Below are 21,658 nucleotides of genomic sequence, written 5' to 3'. Positions count from 1 at the left end.
TTTATGGTATATTTCAATATAGCTACAAGAGAAGAATTGTAAGCTTCCCAACACAAGGACATAATAAATGTTTGAGGTGACAGATGTCACAGTTGCCCTGAGTTAATCATTATAACAACGCATACAGGTGTGCAAACATCACATGCACCCCGAAAATATGTACAGCTACTATATATCAATTTAAAAATACTTTATTGCTAAATGGAAAAAAAGCACATTCCAAAGAATTTCTCTGAAATACGAATTCATGCTATGGATGCTATGTAAATGAAGGTGGATAAAACAGTTACTGTCTTTAGGCTTGAGAACTTCTAGCTCAATACAACATGTTACCTTTGTTAAATAAGCAGATTATTTTGTTTTTCAAAATTACTTTTATAGAGGCTGATTGTTTTCTTAAAAGGTATTGCAATATTTCAAGCTAACAACAAATGTAGAAATGCAAACACTTAAGATACATTCTGGAGTTTGCAATGCCTTCTTAAAAAGAGGAAAATCCTTTTCTCTAGAGAATTTTAGTCTCTATAGAAAACTTTGTCAGCTCACCAGGGAAATTCCAGACGGAAAAATCACCCCAAATTTCACAAAATTTTTATGAAATGAGAACTGTTGCTATGTACATGCAGGTACACATACTGAACAACGTTCAGAGTAAAGAAAAGGAGTTCACTGAGATGGGAAAGAAGAAGCAACAGTGTGATGTGAGGTTACAGATGAGATTGCTGGAAGAAAGAATTGAAAACAATGTGAATGCGGAAATGAAATGGTTTGTGTTGCCTATGTTGTAAAGTATGCTAACTCATTGGCATTAGGAAAGAGGACCACTAAGTCAGGAAAAGGGACAGGACCAACTGAGATAGGAGTACGTGAAGGAAAACTAATTAAATGTGCTAATTGAAAGCTGGAACAACGGTGGAGTTCTCAGTTAAGAAAAGGCATAGGGTAGATTGAAGAGAGTTGAGTTTGTAAAAACCAGAAGGAATTAAATCTTGGAGTAAGAGAGAAGATAGACAACAAAAGCAACGATGTCTGCACTGTCCAATATGGTAACCACTAGCCACATGTGGTTATTTAAACTTAAATTAAGCAAAGTTAAATATTCTTTTCCTTAGTCATAATAACCATATTTTAAATTCTCAGTGGCCACATATTATAAGTGGCTACCATATCTGATAGCATAAAGAGAGAACATTTTCATATTGCAGAAATTTCTACTGGATACCACTGTTCTGAGGACATTAAAATGAGTAAGAAACAGAAAAAGGTAGGGAAGGAGGCAAAGGAGAGAAAGTGATTAATAATTTCCCTCTCCCACTGTGTTTAACATCTAATTGGCTCTCATGTGATTGCCAACACAGACGCTGCTCTGCAGTGCTGGAGTTCTACCACACCTCCTCTCCAGAAACATGTTTGGGAGGTTGCTGCCTTATGAATCAGCTAGTCAGATAGGAAGGTTGGAGTGAGGCATTGAGTTAGAGGTGGAGTCAGGGTTGGGTTTAAGGAAAGGTAATTTAATGGATGAAGAAGGCCCCGTGCATGTCCTAGCATCGTGCCCAGAATCCAAGGTACATACACATTGACTTGCCACTGGAAAGCTGCAAGAGTAGGTCCAGTTGTGTCTGGTGCCCAATGAGTCTTCTGTTATTCATGGTCAGACAACCTGATACTAATATATTGCTCAGACTAAGTCATAGGTTTATGCAGTCTATTTTACTTGACATTTCTCATTAGAGAAAATTGACCAACCCATCTTTCTAAATTTTATTTCTTTACATCTGCTATTTACAATCATAAGCATTCTTATTCACTGCAAATAAACATGGGCAGGCTATCTCCTACCCTCTACAGTCTATGATGGATAATATGAAAATTCAAACCATGCATCTTCTTTGCCACAAATCTGTAGTGAAATGACAGCCTTCTATAGACTCTCTGACCCTCAGAGATATTCTTCCTTTTGGAGACATTTTGAGTACTTTTTGACCATAATCAACATCTCATCAGATAGGTCTCTTGTTCCAAGTAGCCGTTTCAAACTCTGAGGGCATCTAGTGCCTATGAGCTTCCTGCCACTCACAATATTTATACTAGACATTGTCAGGGGAAGAGAAGAGAGTTCAAAAATATGTCCAAATGCTGCCTTGTGAAGGTTGCTATTTGTTTTCACAAACCTCAGGGCTGCATTCAGTTTCCCATCTACATGTGTAGGCAGCCATTTCTTCAGTGTATTCCCTGTGTTCTAATTGGCTCACTGTACAGATTCTTGGCTCTGTGCTTGGGAATTGTCATTGACTTTTAACCCACCTCACCTGTTGAGCAGCTTTCTGTGTTTCCATTAGTATTTCAGGCACCAAATCTCATTTTTAAAATTATTATCAGGATTTTAATTGATAGTCCTCACTATTCACCCTTAATTAAGTTTAGTAATATTTAAATTTTTGTTTTATTGTATTTAAAAAAAAAGAATCATAAAGAAAGAAAAATACTTAGGGAAAGAAAATCATTCCTTTAGAGGGAAAATGGAGGATTCCTTAGACTTAAGGCTGGTCAGTTAATGGGAATTGTGACTTATGCAGAGGTTCTAATAATTATAAGCATCACAGTTTTACTTATTGGAATTAATAACTTTAAAAAAGCCTCACTCGCATTAGCAAATTTTCCTTCTCTTAACAGCTGAAAATAACTGAAACTTTCCCAACATCTACTAAAATGGAAAATTTGTAATTTTCTACTATGACCCGAGGGTTTGGCTACAAACAGCTAATCGAATGAATAATATGAGCATTCAAGTTATACCTGCCTGTTGAATATGGGGAGAAACTAAACTAGCTGTAAAGAAAGCATGGGGTGAGAAGCCCCCATCACCTGTATAACCCTCCACATTTCTGTTCACTTTAAGAGCCTGCTACTGAAAACCTTCAGTAAAGGAGTGAATCTTCCTTGCCCCATCGAGAGTTGCTTTTCAGCTAGAAGAAGGGTGTGTCCCCAAGTTTTTACCTGGGAGCAATGATGATCTTGTCAAGCATTTCAGTGAGACCAGCCCAAGTTTTTAGGGTGGGGATCCAGACTGGTTATACGTACCTTCAGTCCTTCTCCCAGAGGAAGGCAGAAACACCTCAAAGCCTGCATGTAAGAACATCTACTGAGAAATTATTTTAATCAGACACCAGCTGAGTGGGAGAAAGAAAAAGAACAGAGAAGAACAAACAAAACTCCCTTGGTCTTGGATGTAAGAGAATCCAGCAGAGATGGACTGGCGTTTCTTCAGAGTAGCTGCAGTGCTGTTCATTTTTCTGGTGAGTGGATTCTGGTAAAAACCCTTCATAATCATGCTCATTGTAAACAAGTGAAAACTTTTTAGAAAATGTTAGTAGGCATTATTTCTAACCTAAACCCATTTAAAATATATGTTAATGACAAGGTGATTTTATGAACTAGATTTTTCAATAGCATTTCTCTCTAACTGAAGACTCAAGATCATGTTAATGCATCAGTGTCAACTCATTGTATTACATCTCTGGCATTGAAGTCATTGCTAAATCATGCTGGGAAAATATTGAATTTAGGAAATTCCTATCGCTAGTTAGTAGCACTTTGTGGTTCAAAATCTCTTGCAAGAGGGCTTTTAAACTAAATATCACAAGTGTGTCTGGGTTTTTAACCTAATTTTGTTTTTTGTTTTTTTTTTTTTTAGTATCTTTGATAGTGGAATTACTCTAATTTTTAAAACATAAAAATGGCATCCACATAATTTAAAATCATAGCAGTTTGTGGCTGGCCTCGCTATCCAAATAAACTCATCAGTTGCATATTTGGTTAGAATCTGTATCACTACTTTACAAAGCCCCACACTGTTTATGATTTTATTTAAAACATTTTTAATTTCAAAAAATGGCAGTATAGGAGGTTTATAAATGACATATGAAGTGAAGAAGTGGCTACAATTAAAGAGTAAATATAACTATTATTACACTTGATCTTACTACTGGAATGTCAGTGATGACTGTGATACAAAAGTTGTGCACTTGATGGTCAGACGAATGTGATGAAATACTTTACCATTGCCCCCTTACATGTAATTCGTTTTCTCTTTGTAGAGATAATACTAAGTGCACCACTAATGTATTATGTCAATTTCACTTTCAGTGAAAATTTGAAAATTGTAATCTCTCTCACAATAAGGTTAATGTAATTCAAAAAGGCAGGTGCCAAGTCAATTGCCCTCCAGCTTGGCAGGATGTATAATGCTGTGGTTCACATTTGTTTCTACTTGCTTGATTTTTGAACTGGAATGTTGGGTTGGTATAATAAGTTAGATCTTTGATTCAAGGTATGCTGGTTAGTTTGAATTCAGTTTAATAACTAAGGCAGGACATAATCAGTGGATTTAGTTATAAATGAGCATCAGTAAAATGGTGGCTTTACTTCCAAGCTTTCCTTCAAACATTAGTCTTATCCCATACTCTTTTCAGTGGATATTTAGGATCAGTTGATTTCATTACTTAGGGTTTGGTAGGGATCACTGAGCATCATACAGTATGTCATTTGAAATGCAAGAGTTTCATATTGTCAGTAATCAAATACTTTGACTTAAAATTTCAAATAAATTTGATCCATTAAGGGCTATTATAGTTTTAGTTGATCAGCTTGTTCAGAAAGGTGTACACTAACTTTCATAGAATCTCTAAGATGTACCTTATTTCTTGACTTATTTATTTCAAATTAATTACAGCATATCAAATGTCTTTAAACAATCACTTTCTATTTAGTCATTCTTCAATAAAATGTATCATCATCAAAATCGTTTATCTTTATTGAACTTTCTCTGGCTGTGCCTAGATTGTTTTTTGTTGGTTTATGGGTTGTTTTTGGGAATGGGGGAAGAGGAGGTTACCTTATTTTATATTGAAATCAATCACAAGTCTCTCACATGCCTTATGAAAATTATTTCTCAAATAACTTACACTATCATGAATTACAATGTTTCATTTTCACGTTGACATGACAGCTTTTTTTTTTTTTAAACATTTCACTTTCTAAGGTTTGGAAGATCAAAATTTATTTTAAGTACTGATTTTGCCACATGGGATAATTTTGGTAATTGTCCTTTGGAGTTTCCTAATCTGTATTTTTCTTTAAAATACTTTTTTCTTCAAAACAACCACCCACTATAGCAAATTATTTCAGTTATCTTTCTTCTAGTCTCATTATAAATGCGTGCTTTTACCAAAAAGTGAAAAAAATCTATGTAAAGTCTTTATATTCATCTCTACTCAAAGTCAGTAAGTGGGAACCTGCATTAGGAAGTGTGTTTGTACCGTAGTTAAGGCCTTTAAGATATTCAAATTGGTCATGTCTTTTAAGCACATCCACCTGAGAACTGGGTAACTATCTGTTTGCAAGCATACTGTGTATTCAGCTCAATGCATCTGAAGGTTGTGAACCTTGTTCAAATGAGTGGGTTGAATCAGGGAGAACAAAGCTGGAGGAGCTGCTCTTACAGCAAACAAGATTGCTCTATGGCTAGTCTATTGTTCTGACAAGTCTCCTAGACAGACAAGAGATTACACCTGCTATAACACTGCAAGTCAAACACGTTTTGTTAATTCTACATCTATTTTGCTTTCTTCTTTTTGTTTCCGTATAATCATTGCATGGAGTAGGGAAAGGAGTTAGAATGTATTTTCTCTAGGCCAGAGAACAATGCTTCCTATGCACCAGATAAAAGAAATCTGTGTGCATGTGTATGACAATGGTAAAAAGTACAGCATGGTCACTGTGGGAAAGCAAAACAGAGCCAGCGGGATCTCTATGGTTTTAATGATTTCTGAAAATTACTTGCAACTTTGCCAGGTCCAATTAGTCCGTTTAAGTCACTACAAATATGAAGATGTCTTTTTCTAAAAAGGTAAATTTCTGCAGCTCAAGCTCAAAGAACAGAGAAAATGACTTTTATCTATGACAATGAATGATCTGATTATTTTGGTTCATTATAGTAACCATGTTCCCCTTCTTTCTATGGGTTAATATTTCATTTCAAAACAAATAAACAAACAAACAAACAAAACTCCAACCCTCTGACCACCTGATAAACTAACTCCACAGTTTGAACTGAATTGAAATTCTGTAAAATACGAGCAGGAGTTTTTAAGAGTACTTTCAGCACTCAGGCTGAAATGCACAGAAAATAAAACACATTTCATTACACAGTTCCTAAACTTACTTGAAGACATCTTAAGTCCCCATAATTGCATTCACAGATGCCTAAAGCAAAAGAAGGACTAACAAACTAGTACAGACCAAACAGAAGGCACGCAAAAGAGAGGGCTCTTTGTGCCGTCTTGAGCATGTATTATAGTGATATACAGCATAGAGATTAGTGTTTCAGTAAAATATTTTATAGAGAATGGAAGGAATATTTCTGTTCATGTATTCAGTGAAACTTACAAATTGCATTCAAGTATCATCATTAACAGTTATATATGGTGTTCATAAAAGCTTTATTATTTCACTGCAGATTTAGGATTAGCATCTTCCGTCACCTTTACAGAAACAGAGAGTACAAACATCATCGCTCAATTGGTTTGAGTTGCCGCAAAGTAAAAACATTTTGTCATCCCTGTTTTAGGAAAGAGTAGAACCTAAAGCACTGAAGAATGCTGTCTTAAATCTGAAAGGCTGGCCCTAGGAATAAGATTCACTTGTTTAACAAATCTCATCAGTCTAGAAATTATCTTATCTCTACCCAGAGCACTTAATTTCTGGTAACTCTTTCTCCATGACACATTCATCAAAGACATGGTTGCTGAGTATCCCTGTGTCCTAATAGACATTGCCTCAGCAGGAAGCCTGCTCTGCCAGGCGTCGCAATTAGATTTATAGTGCTCCCTCAACTCAGGGAACACCCCTGCCCAGTGCTGGGTCATGCCACCCTTGCTGATTATGCTTGATATGCAAATTCCTTCAATGGACTTAGACAGGTCAAATTTTTTTTAATCCCATTGGCTGCTGATCCATACTCTTAATTGGTCTATGAGAATAGGGCACAGTTTTCCATACTTGTCTAATGAGAAATCACATCTCTACAAATTAATGGTTGCCTGTTGCTTGTAAAACTGCAGGACTGTAAGTTATTTGAAGGCAGGTTCTATGTCTGATTTGCCTTTGTATCCCTTATAGTGCCCTGCACTAGTGCAAGATTGCTCAAAAGATGTCTAATCACACACAGCAGAGGTACCACAAGGAAATTTTTGAATAGTTTATACAGCTCTTCCCCCACACACTCCAAAAAATTATTACACTATTAAACATAGAAACAATAATACTGGATTTCCCCAGCATTTTAATAGTGTAGTATTAAATTCACTTTGCATTTCATCTGAGGCTTACTATAATATTTTTAGGCCTTTAAAAGTCTTAATCTAGCATTGGATCCACATAACTCACATTCAGTATGTACTTGTAAAATACACAAACAAAAAGAATAAATTAGAGAATTCAACCCATTGAGGTGTTGTCAACCCCAGGCTGATACCCTTTGTCAGAGCAGTACAAAGTAAATGCAAGAGGAGGTTTTTAAATAAAGCAAATTGTGATATTTTAGCTTTGTTTCAAGTGCATCCTTGCTATGTATATAAAAGTTAACAATTACATTAGAATTGAATGCTTAACAAAAACTTAACAATTATGTTAGAATTGAATGCTTAAAAAAGTGACTGGGAAGACCATCTCACAATTGTTAAATGCAAGAGATTTTTAAAAATAAAAATAGCTTGTTACCCTCAAACCCATTTTTATTATGTGCAAGGAAGCATGAACTTCAATATTAAAAAGAAAAACATGAAAAATTACTGTAATTGGGGATTTCATAAAATTAGCCTGCAATTTTGTCTCCTGTAGCTTTTAAAAAGTACATATATGGATTGATTCTTAACACAGAAACGAAGGGAAAACTCATTGAGGATGCATTTCAGGTGAATTATTTACTGCTTTCACAGAATTTTAGGACTAGAGGGGACTTTTAGTCTCATATACAGCTGAGGAAACTGAGGCACAGATTGATTTAATGACTTACCCCAACATCCCTATCCACCGGGCAAGACAGCTGAGATATACTCAGCCTGACAACCCCTGTGTTCATCTCTAGGTAAATCTCCATCACAGCCTCCATAGCGCACACTCCAAACTCATTTGGGAATCCAAACTTCTCCCTTAATTGCCAGAAAATAACCTCACCCTTACTCCAGGGACAAGGTCTAGGTCATTTAGGAGAGTGTCCTCCCATTTCCCTTTCCTAATTTATTGATTTTAATCTCCATCCACCTCACCCTTACTCCAGGGACAAAGTCTAGGTCATTTAGTACAATGTCTTCCAATTTCCCTTTCCTAATTGATTGATTTTAATCTCTATCTTTTCTTGCCTTTGTCTTTGAGGTCCTTTCTTTTTCTGCCCGTTCTCTCCTGCTCTCCCCATCACAACACTTCTGTAAGAATCTTCCTTCTGAACATCTCCTTTTAAATCAAAATCTCCTCCTAGCTTCTAAACTTTCAAAAATCCTTAGGTTCCCCTCTCTCAAAAAATGTCATTGAATGCTATATCTAATCCTACCATCTTGTCCCTCTGTTCCCTTTTATCACTAATATCTTGAAAAAGTGACCATCTTTATGTCTTCCTCTCCTCCTCTTATTTCCTAACCCCTTGCTGTCAAGCAAGTGCATGTTCCATCCCGCTAAAAATATTCTCTTGAAGGTCCCTCAGAACCTCAGGATTTCCTCAGAATTCACTCTGCTCAACTTTTTTACATTATCTCTTTCAACCCCATCTGTCTTTCCATTTTCCTTTTCCTCTGACCTCCATTATAATGCATTATATTTTCCTATTGCTTCTTTCGCCACTCCTCCTAGCCTTCCTTTTGGTTTTGTTTGTTTGTTTGTTTGTTTGTTTGAGACAAAGTCTTGCTCTGTCCCCAGGAGTGCAGTGGTGCAATCTTGGCTCACTACAACCTCTGCCTCCCGGGTTCAACTGATTCTCCTGTCTCAGCCTCCCAAGTAGCTGGGACTACAGGCACGCACCACCATGTCCAGCTAATTTTTGTATTTTTAGTGGAGACGAGGTTTCACCGCATTGGCCAGGATAGTTTTGATCTCCTGACCTCGTGATCCACCCGCATCGGCCTCCCAAAGTGCTGGAATTACAGGCATGAGCCACCACTCCCGGCCTTCTCCTTCCTTTTTTTTTATTCGTTTGTTGTCCTTGTTCCTAGTTCAATAAATGTAGAAATTCTTCTAGTTTTATCCTCAATTGCAGGCTGCTTCTTGATTGTATCCTCTACTTCAGGAATTTCAAATTCTCACATGATTTCAACCAGCCCGCCTGAGCAGATGTACCTCAAAATCTACATATCCAGTTTGAACTTTTGCTCAACTTTTGATCCATGTTTCCAGTTGCTGATCATCTTCACCCAGGCATTATCTGACATCTCAAACTCAATGTGTTCTAATCTGCTAAATTCTATTGCTGTCTTGTTCCCAGTCCCACAGTTTAAAACTGCCATCCCCTGAGGTTCCTCCCTCGCTTGAACACCCCCATCCCATTTGTTCTCAAGCCCTGCCAATGCTATGGTGCAGTATCCCTTAATCTTTCCCCGTCCACTCCCTCTGCCTCTGCCTCTGCTCCAGGGTACCTCCTTCTCACCTCCAGTCTGCTGTGATACAGAGACCCCCAAGAGTCTGTAATCACCGCCTCTTCCCACTAGTCCTACCGACTGTTGTCACTAGTCCTACCAACCGTTGTCAGAGTAAGCTTTAAAACCACAATTTTATCATGCCCTTCCCACATCTAAGTACTTCAGTATTTTCCTACTGCACACAGGCATTTAATATTAGAGCTGCAAAGTTACCTGTATAAAATTTAGTCTACTTTTGTCATTACAAGTGAGGAAACTAAAGTTCAGAGAATTGAGGAAATATATTGAAGATTTTCCAACTCTATCAAGACTCAGATTTCACTATTTTGCCTTTGAAAGTCCAAGAGTGACTCTGTATCAGAGTTTATTCTAGACTCTGAGCAATAGAAAATAAGCTTACACCAACCCACCACATTTTTAAGCAGACGTGGCAGTTTTTAGATTACAGATCCAATTGAGAGTCTGACTGTATGGCGAAACCTACTTGGTCTTCTGCCCAAGTTGTCTCTCATGGGAAAAAGAATGACCCAGCTTCATAAAGCTGGAAATATTTCTTAGTCATCTGCATAGTTTTCCAAAACAAACAGCAAGCACTGATGCTCCAATGCAGTAAGGGAAGTGCAATAACAGATAACAGATGCATGCACAATTCTGCAGCTATGAAGAAATGCCTTTCAAACAGACGAATAAGGTATGCCCATGTCCCATCCCACACTCACAAACAAGAGAGAGGGAAGAGTGTTCATAAATTCACAGGTAGCAAGGAGCATGCATTTACATGAACATCATTTCATCATTTCAGTTCTGCGTCCAAGATGGGTTCTACAGATAATATGTCAGTTATATGTTTTAAAATTTGGGCGATTTACTTTTCTTTTTTTTTTTCGTGCTGTATTACTATCATTGTATGTAAATATTACCAATCACAAGGATAATAGATTAGTTTAAAATCAGAATTTTTCGAGTTCTTAAAGTTACAGTATAAATTCTTTGTAGCACGTTTTACTTAGTAGCAATTTACTTGAGGGAATAGGCTATCTCATATTTTATTGTAAAACCCACAGCTCAAGTGCAAATTTGTGCTAAATTGTATTGAATTATATTTAGCCATAAGTTAATATCCAAGACTCAAATTTCCTTATCTGTAAAATGGAGATAGTATTAGTCATGACCACATGTATTTGTTGTGATGATTAAGTGCATAGATTTACATAAATACATAATCTAATACCGAGTTATTATTTAATAAATTATAAGAATAGTAATAATCATAATTATTAATATTAAATACACAATGGATATGTAATTCTCACAATAAAAACATTATCTTTTTACACTTCTCATATTGATCATAAATATTTATTTTCTGAATTATCTATTGTGACTTTTTTTAAAGTAGATACTCATTGTTTATATTTTCTTTTATGATACAATTAAAATTATAAAAAGAACTTTTTAATATTTTTTAATTACTACTCTTAGTATTTTTAAATGCAAACTATAATTTTCTTATATCAGTGATACAAATAAAATTTTTCATACTTTGCAATTCCAAATAAATTCAATTAAAAGTTGAAAATTTCTTATTTAGGGAGAAATACAAGTATAAAATAATAGTAATAAAGAGAAGAGTAAATCGAAAGGTAAAAACAAAAATTCTTAGCATCATCATCAGACCCAAGACATAAACCAAATCCACCTGCTATTTGGCTGATAAAATAATTTTAATGACTCACAAGCCAATGGTTTCATGTCATTTTTAAAGTAACTGGATGATATAAATTTTAAAGTATTTAATTAAAAAATAACTAGTGTGATTATCTTATTTTTTACAGGTGGTGGTAGAAGTTAACAGTGAATTCCGAATCCAGGTAATATACAACAAATCCATTTTTCCAAATTTTTAAACAAGAAAATAATTTGAGAATAACAATATATTTTCTGAAGAAAATGTATTCTTATAGGTAAAGGTCATATAATGCTAAAATTAATAGATTACCAAAATTACCAATTTTCCCAATTAAATATCGTCTGTTTCTGAGATTATATCCTCTTCCAAAAATCTCAGTGGAATTTGAATTACGAATTCAAATTAATATATACCATTTATTTATTGCTGTCATTTAAGGTAAGAGATTATAACACTAAAAATGGCACCATTAAATGGCATTCGATCCGAAGGCAGAAACGTGAATGGATCAAGTTCGCAGCGGCATGTCGTGAAGGTGAAGACAACTCAAAAAGGAATCCAATCGCCAAAGTAAGTATCAACTCCAAAGTATAACATTGAAAATCAGGATGGATAAAGTTTCAAAAGCAACTGTCTGTTAAATATTTTGTGAACATGTCTCACTGAGAAACTACAATACAGAACAGAACTATAGTCATCTAGATGATGAAAACTGAAACTCATAAGGACAAATTAAGCAGGTGCTCAGAGAAACAGGTAAACGTTGACTCATCTCTTTGGTGAAATGCATACACGTGATCGTGTGTTATCCCAAACTCTAGATGAAAAAAGATCATTATTTTAATAAATAATTTGGCTTTCAGCACATTCAAAGAAAAATTTTCAATGTGTGCTCTTTTTGCCTCACAATGTATTAGAATTGAATTCCTACTTTTTTGTTTGTTTATTAACATTCACAAGGTGCCCTCTCTCATACCCCTTTTCTACTCATTTTTCTGTATCTTCCTTTCTACATACACACACACACTCAGAAACACCCCCACAAATTCATGAACATACAGATATACACATCCACAGATACACACACAAATATACACATACATCCACACAGACGCTCACGAAGACTCCCCACTAAGATTTGTTTACAGTCAAACTATATTTTACTTCAAAGAAAGAGTTCCGGTTTCTATAACCATTTATTTGCATGGTCTCCTTCCTTTTCTGCTAATACTTCCTTCCCATTTTCAGAATTCAGAGCTTCCGCTCAAACCCAGATAACACTTGTCACCTAAATAAATCTACTTTCTTTGAAAACTTTACATTGAAAAAAAATTGAAGATTACAGTTGCATGATGACAACATTGGTAAACTCCTTAAGAGGGCAAGCAATTTCATTCTGTAGCTCCAGTGCAAGCACAGACCCTGCAAAGAGTACAACATAAATTTTTTTTTTTTTTTTTTTTTGAGACGGAGTCTCGCTCTGTCGCCCAGGCTGGAGTGCAGTGGCCGGATCTCAGCTCACTGCAAGCTCCGCCTGCCGGATTTACGCCATTCTCCTGCCTCAGCCTCCCGAGTAGCTGGGACTACAGGCGCCCGCCACCTCGCCCGGCTAGTTTTTTGTATTTTTTAGTAGAGACGGGGTTTCTCCGTGTTAACCAGGATGGTCTCCATCTCCTGACCTCGTAATCCGCGCGTCTCGGCCTCCCAAAGTGCTGGACAACATAAAATTTTAACTGTTGAATGAATGAAGGTATGCATAATGATTGCATAGACTTAGATATAGTGGGGTGATATTTTGCTTTTTTTTCTTGTTTGATAGAAGTAGAAACTGAATTTCTTTAATTACATTGTCAGTTACCATTGAAAATATTAGAGCTGTAATTGTTACTCTTATCTAGGAAAATAATTCTCCATTGTCAATATTTCCTAAATAACAAGGTCATCATATGCAACAACTCTCAAGAAAGCTGTCATATATATATCAAATATAGAACTCTATTTGCTTCCTGTAATATTTTTACTTGTGTTCGTTCTGCAGATTCACTCAGATTGTGCTGCAAACCAGCAAGTTACATACCGCATCTCTGGAGTAGGAATTGATCAGCCACCGTATGGGATCTTTGTCATTAATCAGAAAACTGGTGAAATTAATATAACATCCATAGTTGATCGAGAAGTCACTCCCTTCTTCATTGTAAGTGGACTTCATGTCAATATATATGTTCATGCTGAAATTCTTCTCAGAAGCTTTTAATCTCAGATCATACTTAATTTGATTTCAAGAGTCTCAATATTTGGCATTTTTGGTTATTTCTTAATTCACGAGCATCCCACGACTGAAAAGAAATGCAAAGATTCAGAGAGAAGGAAATGTTTCACTTAAGTGTTAGCAAAAATGCTAACGTCTATACTGTCCTCATTGGCAAACTAGAGTATTTGTTTGGAAGAACAAATATCTAACTTTTTAATTTTTCGGTTTTTTTAAATTCAGTAAAGAATGTTAGCTTCTTTTAAGTCTAATGTCAGGTAATGATTCTAGAGCTACCGCAGGACTGTTTTCTGAGCAAGTATACTTTACTATAAATTTGTATTCCTCAAGCTCGCCTGAGCTCCGAATGCACCTTGAAAATTCATCCTTTCTTAAGGGAATCTCACTCCATTCTTTATAGGAGCTGTCACACAGTTTAAGTATCCTATCTCTTCAAACCCTCTACCTCATTTCCACTTTAAGCAGTTGACATTGTGACCAACTTCACGAAAAAGGCTGAAACCATCCATCACAAACTCCCACAATTATTTCTCTCTCGCCCAGCTCAGAAATGTTCTCCATTAAATCCAAAAGCAGGATCAATTGTTTGCTTTTTCCCACAGCGTATTCCAAGACATTTCCATCGTCCTATAATTACCAGTTACTTGGAGAATCATTCCATCACCTCTGTTTTACTGTCTCCCTTCTGCCGACTCCTTGGCTACTCCCATTCCCCTCTATCATCATGGCCAACACTTCTTAATATTAAAACTAGGAATAAAGAAACCCTATTTTGCTCCTGTTACCTCTTCTATTAAAACCCCATCAATCCATATCCCAAAATACCTTCAAATAATAATCGAGATTTGCAGTTTTCACTCACACTGCCTGCCTGTATTCCTCACACAACTTTAATTCTTTAGCCTTCAATTCCAAATCTTTATTTCTCCCATCTGTACCACAATGATACCCCACACACTTTAAAAAGGCATGCTACCCTGTTAGCTTTTCTTGGAGCACAATGCATTTTTAAAATCTTTATTACTTTTTTAGAGACAGGGTCTCATTATATTGCCCAGGCTAGTATCACAATGCATTTATATATGGAAATATGCCATTTTGTAAAATAGTACACATTACACTTAGGGATGCTTCAAATACAAATAATAATGATAATGATACAAACCCCCATGTAGCTACTACCTAAGAATGTGGGCTTAAGAATGCCACATTTGCTTTCCTTTAGTGACTGTAAGCAGGGCTTGTGCCTATGTTCTAGTTAGACATAATAATTCTTTTAATTCCCCACAGTGCTAGTATAATGCTCAAAGTAAGAACTTAATAAATCTATGTTTCACAATATAATTATTTATCTTATCTCTCCCAGATCTACTGCCGAGCTCTGAACTCAATGGGCCAAGATTTAGAGAGGCCGCTAGAGCTCAGAGTCAGGGTTTTGGATATAAATGACAACCCTCCAGTGTTTTCAATGGCTACATTTGTAGGACAAATAGAAGAAAATTCTAATGCAAGTAAGTAATGTAGTGGCTTCCAAATCACTCCTAACAGCCAGGCACCTAACTGGAGACCAAACTATGTCAAATACACATCATGAACATAACAGATAAACCATAGAAAATAGGCAGAATAGCAAGTCTTTCCTTTCAACTATGGAAGCAGCTCCAAACTGAGAGACACAAGGCGTGATTCCAAAGCAATGAGGAGGATTTTCTCATATGACTCTCAGGCCAGCCCTGTAGAAGAGTCCTAACAAGAAATTTTAAAGGCATTTTGCACAGTGGTGGCAGGGGCATCGGGATGTGAATTCAGCCTCCCAGTCTAACTGTGTGGATGGGCAATCCCACCCTTTTCTGCTCATACTGCGTTCCCCACCGCCCCACCTTTTTAAAATTAGCTACTTTAAAATCACTTATAGAAGTCACTTCCACACAAAACTTCATTTTGTGGTTTAACCTGGAAGTGATAAAATTTCTTGTGAATTCCAAAAATCCCTACACTTTACTTTTATTCATTAAAATACTGTACCTATACTTTCAACTTTTAAAAATGTTATTATAAAAATGCTCATTAAATTTATATAATATGAAAAGGAAAAGGGAACAAAAATCTGTTGTCTGCATTTCCTAGTACCATTCTTCAGAGGTATGCACTGTGTACATGCGTTCTATTTATGTAAACATAAATCACATGCTTTTTAACATAAATGGTATCATCTGTTACATACTAATCCACAGGAATTTTTATATAAATATATTTTGAACATATTTCCATATCAGGACACCTAGATTGTTTCACTGCTTTCAAATAGTTGCATGGAATTTAATTATATAAATTATATAAGTGTATATAAATGTTAATTATCTAGTGAAAACATTTTAAAGGTTATGCTACAATGAATACAGGTGGGGGATGACAGATGCCTTGGAGCATTTGTAGGAAAATTGTATTTGAAATGGAGTTGGAGAGTAGAGAACAATTCCAAAGTTATGAATGAGCACTGGCAGTTTTTCACATTCTCCAATAACCCAATAATCTTCATCAAAACTACTTATAAAATTAATGAAAAATATAAGAGACAGGACAATGTATGTAGTTAAACAAGCATTTCTTTACATCTACTAATTACCTTACACTTGATGAAGGATCACCCAAAACAAAACAGTAATAATGTATATTTATCAAATGTGCATTATTAATTAGGAACTTTATATAGTTTTCTCTTATTAATGATTTAATTCTCACATGAATTCAATGAGGATGGCAGTAATATCATCCCCATTTATAGATAAAGAAACTGAGGCCAAGATCATATAGCTAGAAAGTGTTGAGAAAGTTGGGAAAATGTTGGTCTGGTCTTATTATCATTTTGTTTTGCCACAACATCCTTTAAAAAAGAAGAAAAAATACTAGAAGAAGAAATAGCCAGAATAACACGTTTCCTTTGTTTCCCAGTTATCAGCAATGTCTAGATTCCTAGTAAAATTTGATCTTTTTATTAGGCAAAGATATAGAAAAGAGCCAAGATATTCATAAGTTGAAGGAGTAGAAAGGTAAGACAATGAAGTCCACATCATATGAATCAACTAACTCTAACACTTTTTTGGAAAGGTGATATACTATACTGTAACAAAAACGTAAGTCGCCCATTTGCAATCAATTTTCCTTGATTTCTAGATACACTGGTGATGATACTCAATGCTACTGATGCAGATGAACCAAACAATTTGAATTCAAAAATAGCCTTCAAGATTATAAGACAAGAACCTTCAGATTCACCAATGTTTATTATCAACAGAAATACTGGAGAAATTCGAACGATGAATAATTTTCTAGACAGAGAGGTAATTCTTTTTCTTTGTGGGTTTTTAGTCTCAAAGGAACTGATTCTAAAAGCAAGGATACTGAAGAGACAAAAAGACAAAGAAAATGATGTTTTAAATTTTTACCTGTATAACTTTTTACATAATTCTTTCATGTAAGAAATATTTTTTAAACAAAAAAGGGAGGATTTTTAAATTACGTTTTGTGCTTTTTTCATATAGTTAATTAATTAAAATTTGCTTCAATGTAAGAAAACTATATTGTTAAAGTACATGAAAATATGCCTAAGGTACAATGAAAAACTCTATTTCTCTAAAAAGTGTGTTCTATAATAAAATGAATTTAGGAATCACTTGCTATATGTCCACATTTTGGTGAGTTACAATGCATGTGAGTATGCTGGAGGCTCCAAGAATATTTACATACTAAGTTCTCTTTCTTTAACCTAGCAGATCTAAGCTCCATTGACAACAGAACCCTTTTTCTCCTATGTAACATCCATCGATAGACCACCCATTCATTTACTTTGGGAAATGAACCACAGGATAAGAATGACAGTCTGATCAATCTTTTTGTTTACAGATAAGAAAATAACTAGTGATTGTTAACAGAGTAAAGTCAGCATTATGAGGTTTCTAGCATGCTATGTGATTTCATGATTTAGTTTTAAAATATGTGCTTTTTCATTATTTTAAAAAATATTGTCTTTTAATAGAATCTCGCTGACCTAAACGTAAATTAGGGGCATAAGTGAGGAAACTATTTTCTGATGGTATTCAATTAATTTTGTTTTAATTATTAAAAATGACAATCTTTTTGCTGATGACTTTTAGGTTTAGGATAAATCACATTATTTTAATACTCTTTAACTATCTAAATGTTATAAGCTTCTAAGTTACCTAAGTGTCCCTTCATGCATGTTTGAAAATAAACATTAGAAGAAATTAAATGTTTACTTTTTTCTCCCTCAAACTTTCTTAAACGCCCAGTGGGGTTTTGTTCATGTCAAAAGAGCTTTCATGGTAAAGCACTGTAAGAAAGGGCTGTCAGAAGGAAAGGGACTCTGCAGCCATTGGGAAGCCACCAGAGCAGATATTCTCAACCTGGGGTCAATGGAGAGACCTCAAGATGTCCCCATAAAACCCCCTCAATCATATCCATCATTTCGAATGAGTGTGCATTTTTGCATGAGTCAAAGAAAGCCTCCATAGCTTTTACCAGCTTCTAGAAATGTAAGCACCATTGAATAGAGTCAAGACATACATCACCAATAACTCCATTGCCACAACCCACTACCTCCCAAAACACAAATCTATGTTACCTCTCTATATGCTTCTTGCCCACTCGGGGCTGATTATTTAGGTTATGAAATTTTCATGCCATAAACTTTTGGTAAACTTACTCTCTCTCCTTGAGATCATTCTGGTTTGTTTTACCCTTTATAAACTTTTTCAATGTCTGGGCATATTATTATTAATAAGAAATGAAGCCTTTTAAAAAGTGTTGCATCATTTAAATAATGCATGATAAGCATTATTGGCAATAATCACATGAAACCTGTGGATTTTCCATATTCTGTGTTAACGCTCCCTCTATCGTAGATTTATGTAAATGTTGAGCCAACATTTCAAAGAACTTCACATAAGACAAAGTAAAGGCTGTCTACGTCAAGTGTGACATTGCTTGTAATATGTATTTTTAGCAATATGGCCAGTATTCTCTTGCTGTAAGAGGTTCTGACCGAGACGGCGGGGCAGATGGCATGTCAGCGGAATGTGAGTGCAACATTAAAATCCTTGATGTCAATGATAACATCCCTTACATGGAACAGTCTTCAGTAAGTATTTGTTCTTGGAATTAATAACTCTCAATTCACTATATACTAAAACATATACGAACAATTCTACTTACAGAGGCACATGTTATGTTTATTGACATGCAACCCAAATGTAGACACATACCTTTTACTTATGCTTATGCAAGAATAGATGGAGTTAAGCCATGAAAAATGAGATGAAAACTACAACATTCCAGTATAAATCTACTATAGTTCTCTTTTTCACACAGTTTGTGCTAAGAGTTTTCATTTCTTGTTTCAGTATAGGGTGGATATTGAAGAAAATACTCTAAATTCAAATATGCTCGAGATTAGAGTAATTGATTTGGATGAAGAGTTCTCAGCTAACTGGATGGCAGTAATTTTCTTTATCTCTGGAAATGAAGGAAATTGGTTTGAAATAGAAATGAATGAAAGAACAAATGTGGGAATTTTAAAGGTTGTTAAGGTATGGTGTAATTATCCTAAATATTTTGTTTCCTTAACCTTTTTTCAAAATGTTAAACTTAAAATAAAATGATGCTAACATTTCACAAACTTGACTTAGTGAAAGAATAAAGACTACTGTGTTTTAAATTTATATGTAACATAGAGCTTTTTAGTATAGTCTTTCTGCTTATAATCATTTTTAAAAAACAGGCATTGAATTTTAACTTAAAACATTTTGTCAATACATTACTCCCCAAATAGATCATATAAATTCAAAACACCTTAAAAATAATATATTTTATGCTTACAACAAAGTATAATTAATCCTTAAGGTTAATGTTTTAAGAATTTTTTAAAAGCATATTTAATAGGGGCTTTAAAACTGTGTCCATGTCAACATTGTAAGTCAATTATTACACATGTGGAATATCCATCATGTAAATAAAAATGTGTTTATTCCTCCAGTGTGTTTTCATAAAGTTTAAATTAAATTACTATAAATGTAGAATTATCATACTCCCATTTCACTGTGGCTGCTGATCAAGGCTTATTAGGAACACAGATATACTGGAAATTTGGTCCAAGTCAACTGGTCCAGAACAACTGAATGCTCTTATGTCCTCCCCATATTAATGGTCCACATTTACCTGCAGTAAAATTTCATGAGATGTGAGAAAAAAATTTGCCTCCTAGGGAGCTGATAGTCAAGTTTCTCCCTGTGCTACACAACTTGTAGAGTCCATTTTTAAAATCTACAACAACTGTGCATAGATTGTATATGTTTCATGCAATATGTATTTTCATGGTAAAATATAATCCTTATTTAACTATTTATTTTCGGAATAGGCCTGGAAAACAGACTCTCAAACAACTCTGTCCCCATAAGAATCTGTGACTTTTTGCCTCCTGTGTCTTCTTAAAGTGTCACCATGCCTACAGCTTATATTTAACTTGATACAGTGTGCAGGTGCTTTAGTTTATCCCTCAAAGCATCCCTGCAAATTAGGTTATATTATTTCCATATTGCAGATAAAGACATTGAGGCTCCAAGAGAGCACAGAACCTGCGTAAGTTCTCATAGCTAGTAAGTAGTACAGCCAACATTTAAACCTAGTTTTCTCTAGATATGAAGCTCACATTCTTTCCATGATACTATTTAGGATTCAATACTGGGGAAATTGGAGTCTAATCTATTTTGCCCCAACTATTACATTATTTAGAAAATTATTCAACCTATCCGTCCTCAAAATCTCTATCTGTAAAATGGGAATGATAATCGTTTGCCCAGAGATATCATATATTAAATCCTTTGTTATAGCTATATACATATATATATTATGTGTGTGTAATGTATATATACATTTGATTTTACAGTCATTCTTTGAATTGCAAATAAAACCAACATTAGAACAAAGATTCAAAATTTTAGCTAAATAAGAGAGCTCAATGCGTGAATCTCTATTTTTATCTAAATTACTCTTGTGAAATTTTAGAAAAATATATTTGGTATATATGGGCCTAATGGCATAATTGTTTGTGGATTTTATGTGTTGTAGATATTAATATCATTTTTCATAAAGAAAATCACTACTTGATTATTTTACGAGATAAATATTTCCTAGAACAAGTTGAAGAAAATATTTCTTTATAGTATATATATTACATTATATTATCTGATTTGTTCAAAGAGTCACACTTACAGATGTGAAATTTCTTCTAAATAGTTCTTATAGATAAAACCATTCAAATGATTGAAACCCTAATATATGTGACCCATACTGTGTAATAAATAGCTACTTTCTGAAAAACGTAAAATGATTGAAGGTAAGATAAATTGCCTTTGCACTAAAAAATACATAAATTTGACTATCCATATTATTTTAAGTTTTTAATTTGTTTGGTGAACAATTAGAGCTCATGTCATACGTTTACAACTTTTCAACAATGAATCTAGGGCAATTGAATTGTTTCTTACTTTATTTGCGCAAATTTACGTCAATTAAAGATTAAAAATTGTGTATTTGTGTGCATTTATGTTTCATAAAAGAAAGAGAATCATATTTTTTTTTTGCTATTATCAAAGGATTTCTCTTTCACCTGGAACGTTTTCTCTTCTTATACTAAAACTATTTTACTCTGTATTTTCTAGCCCTTAGATTATGAAGCTATGCAGAATCTGCAACTTAGTATTGGTGTCAGAAATAAAGCTGAATTTCATCATTCAATTATGTCTCAGTATAAACTGACAGCAACTGCAATTACTGTGACTGTGTTAAATGTAATTGAAGGCGCAGTGTTTCGTCCAGGTTCAAAGACATATGTTGTAACTGGTAATATGGGATCAAATTATAAAGTGGGAGACTTTGTAGCTACTGACCTGGACACAGGTGGACCTTCAACGACTGTTAGGTAAGAGTGAGATTTTC

At 34.8% G+C, this 21,658-nt stretch overlaps 1 protein-coding gene across 1 annotated transcript in view; it reads left to right on the top strand.

Moving 5' to 3' along the window:
- Positions 1-614: 614 nt before the first annotated feature.
- Positions 615-21,658, top strand: part of DSG1 (desmoglein 1) — a 36,247-nt gene continuing 15,203 nt past the window's right edge. The window contains exons 1-10 of the mRNA XM_065533655.2: positions 615-766; positions 11,278-11,329; positions 11,522-11,557; positions 11,815-11,946; positions 13,415-13,570; positions 15,012-15,156; positions 16,820-16,986; positions 18,669-18,803; positions 19,066-19,251; positions 21,382-21,641. Of these exons, the coding sequence (XP_065389727.1) occupies positions 615-766; positions 11,278-11,329; positions 11,522-11,557; positions 11,815-11,946; positions 13,415-13,570; positions 15,012-15,156; positions 16,820-16,986; positions 18,669-18,803; positions 19,066-19,251; positions 21,382-21,641 (1,421 nt within the window). The remainder of the gene's footprint in view (positions 767-11,277; positions 11,330-11,521; positions 11,558-11,814; positions 11,947-13,414; positions 13,571-15,011; positions 15,157-16,819; positions 16,987-18,668; positions 18,804-19,065; positions 19,252-21,381; positions 21,642-21,658) is intronic.

This window comes from Macaca fascicularis, chromosome 18 (genome assembly GCF_037993035.2).
Source record: "Macaca fascicularis isolate 582-1 chromosome 18, T2T-MFA8v1.1".
Lineage (NCBI taxonomy): Eukaryota > Metazoa > Chordata > Mammalia > Primates > Cercopithecidae > Macaca > Macaca fascicularis.
This window is presented reverse-complemented; position numbering and strand designations above follow the sequence as displayed.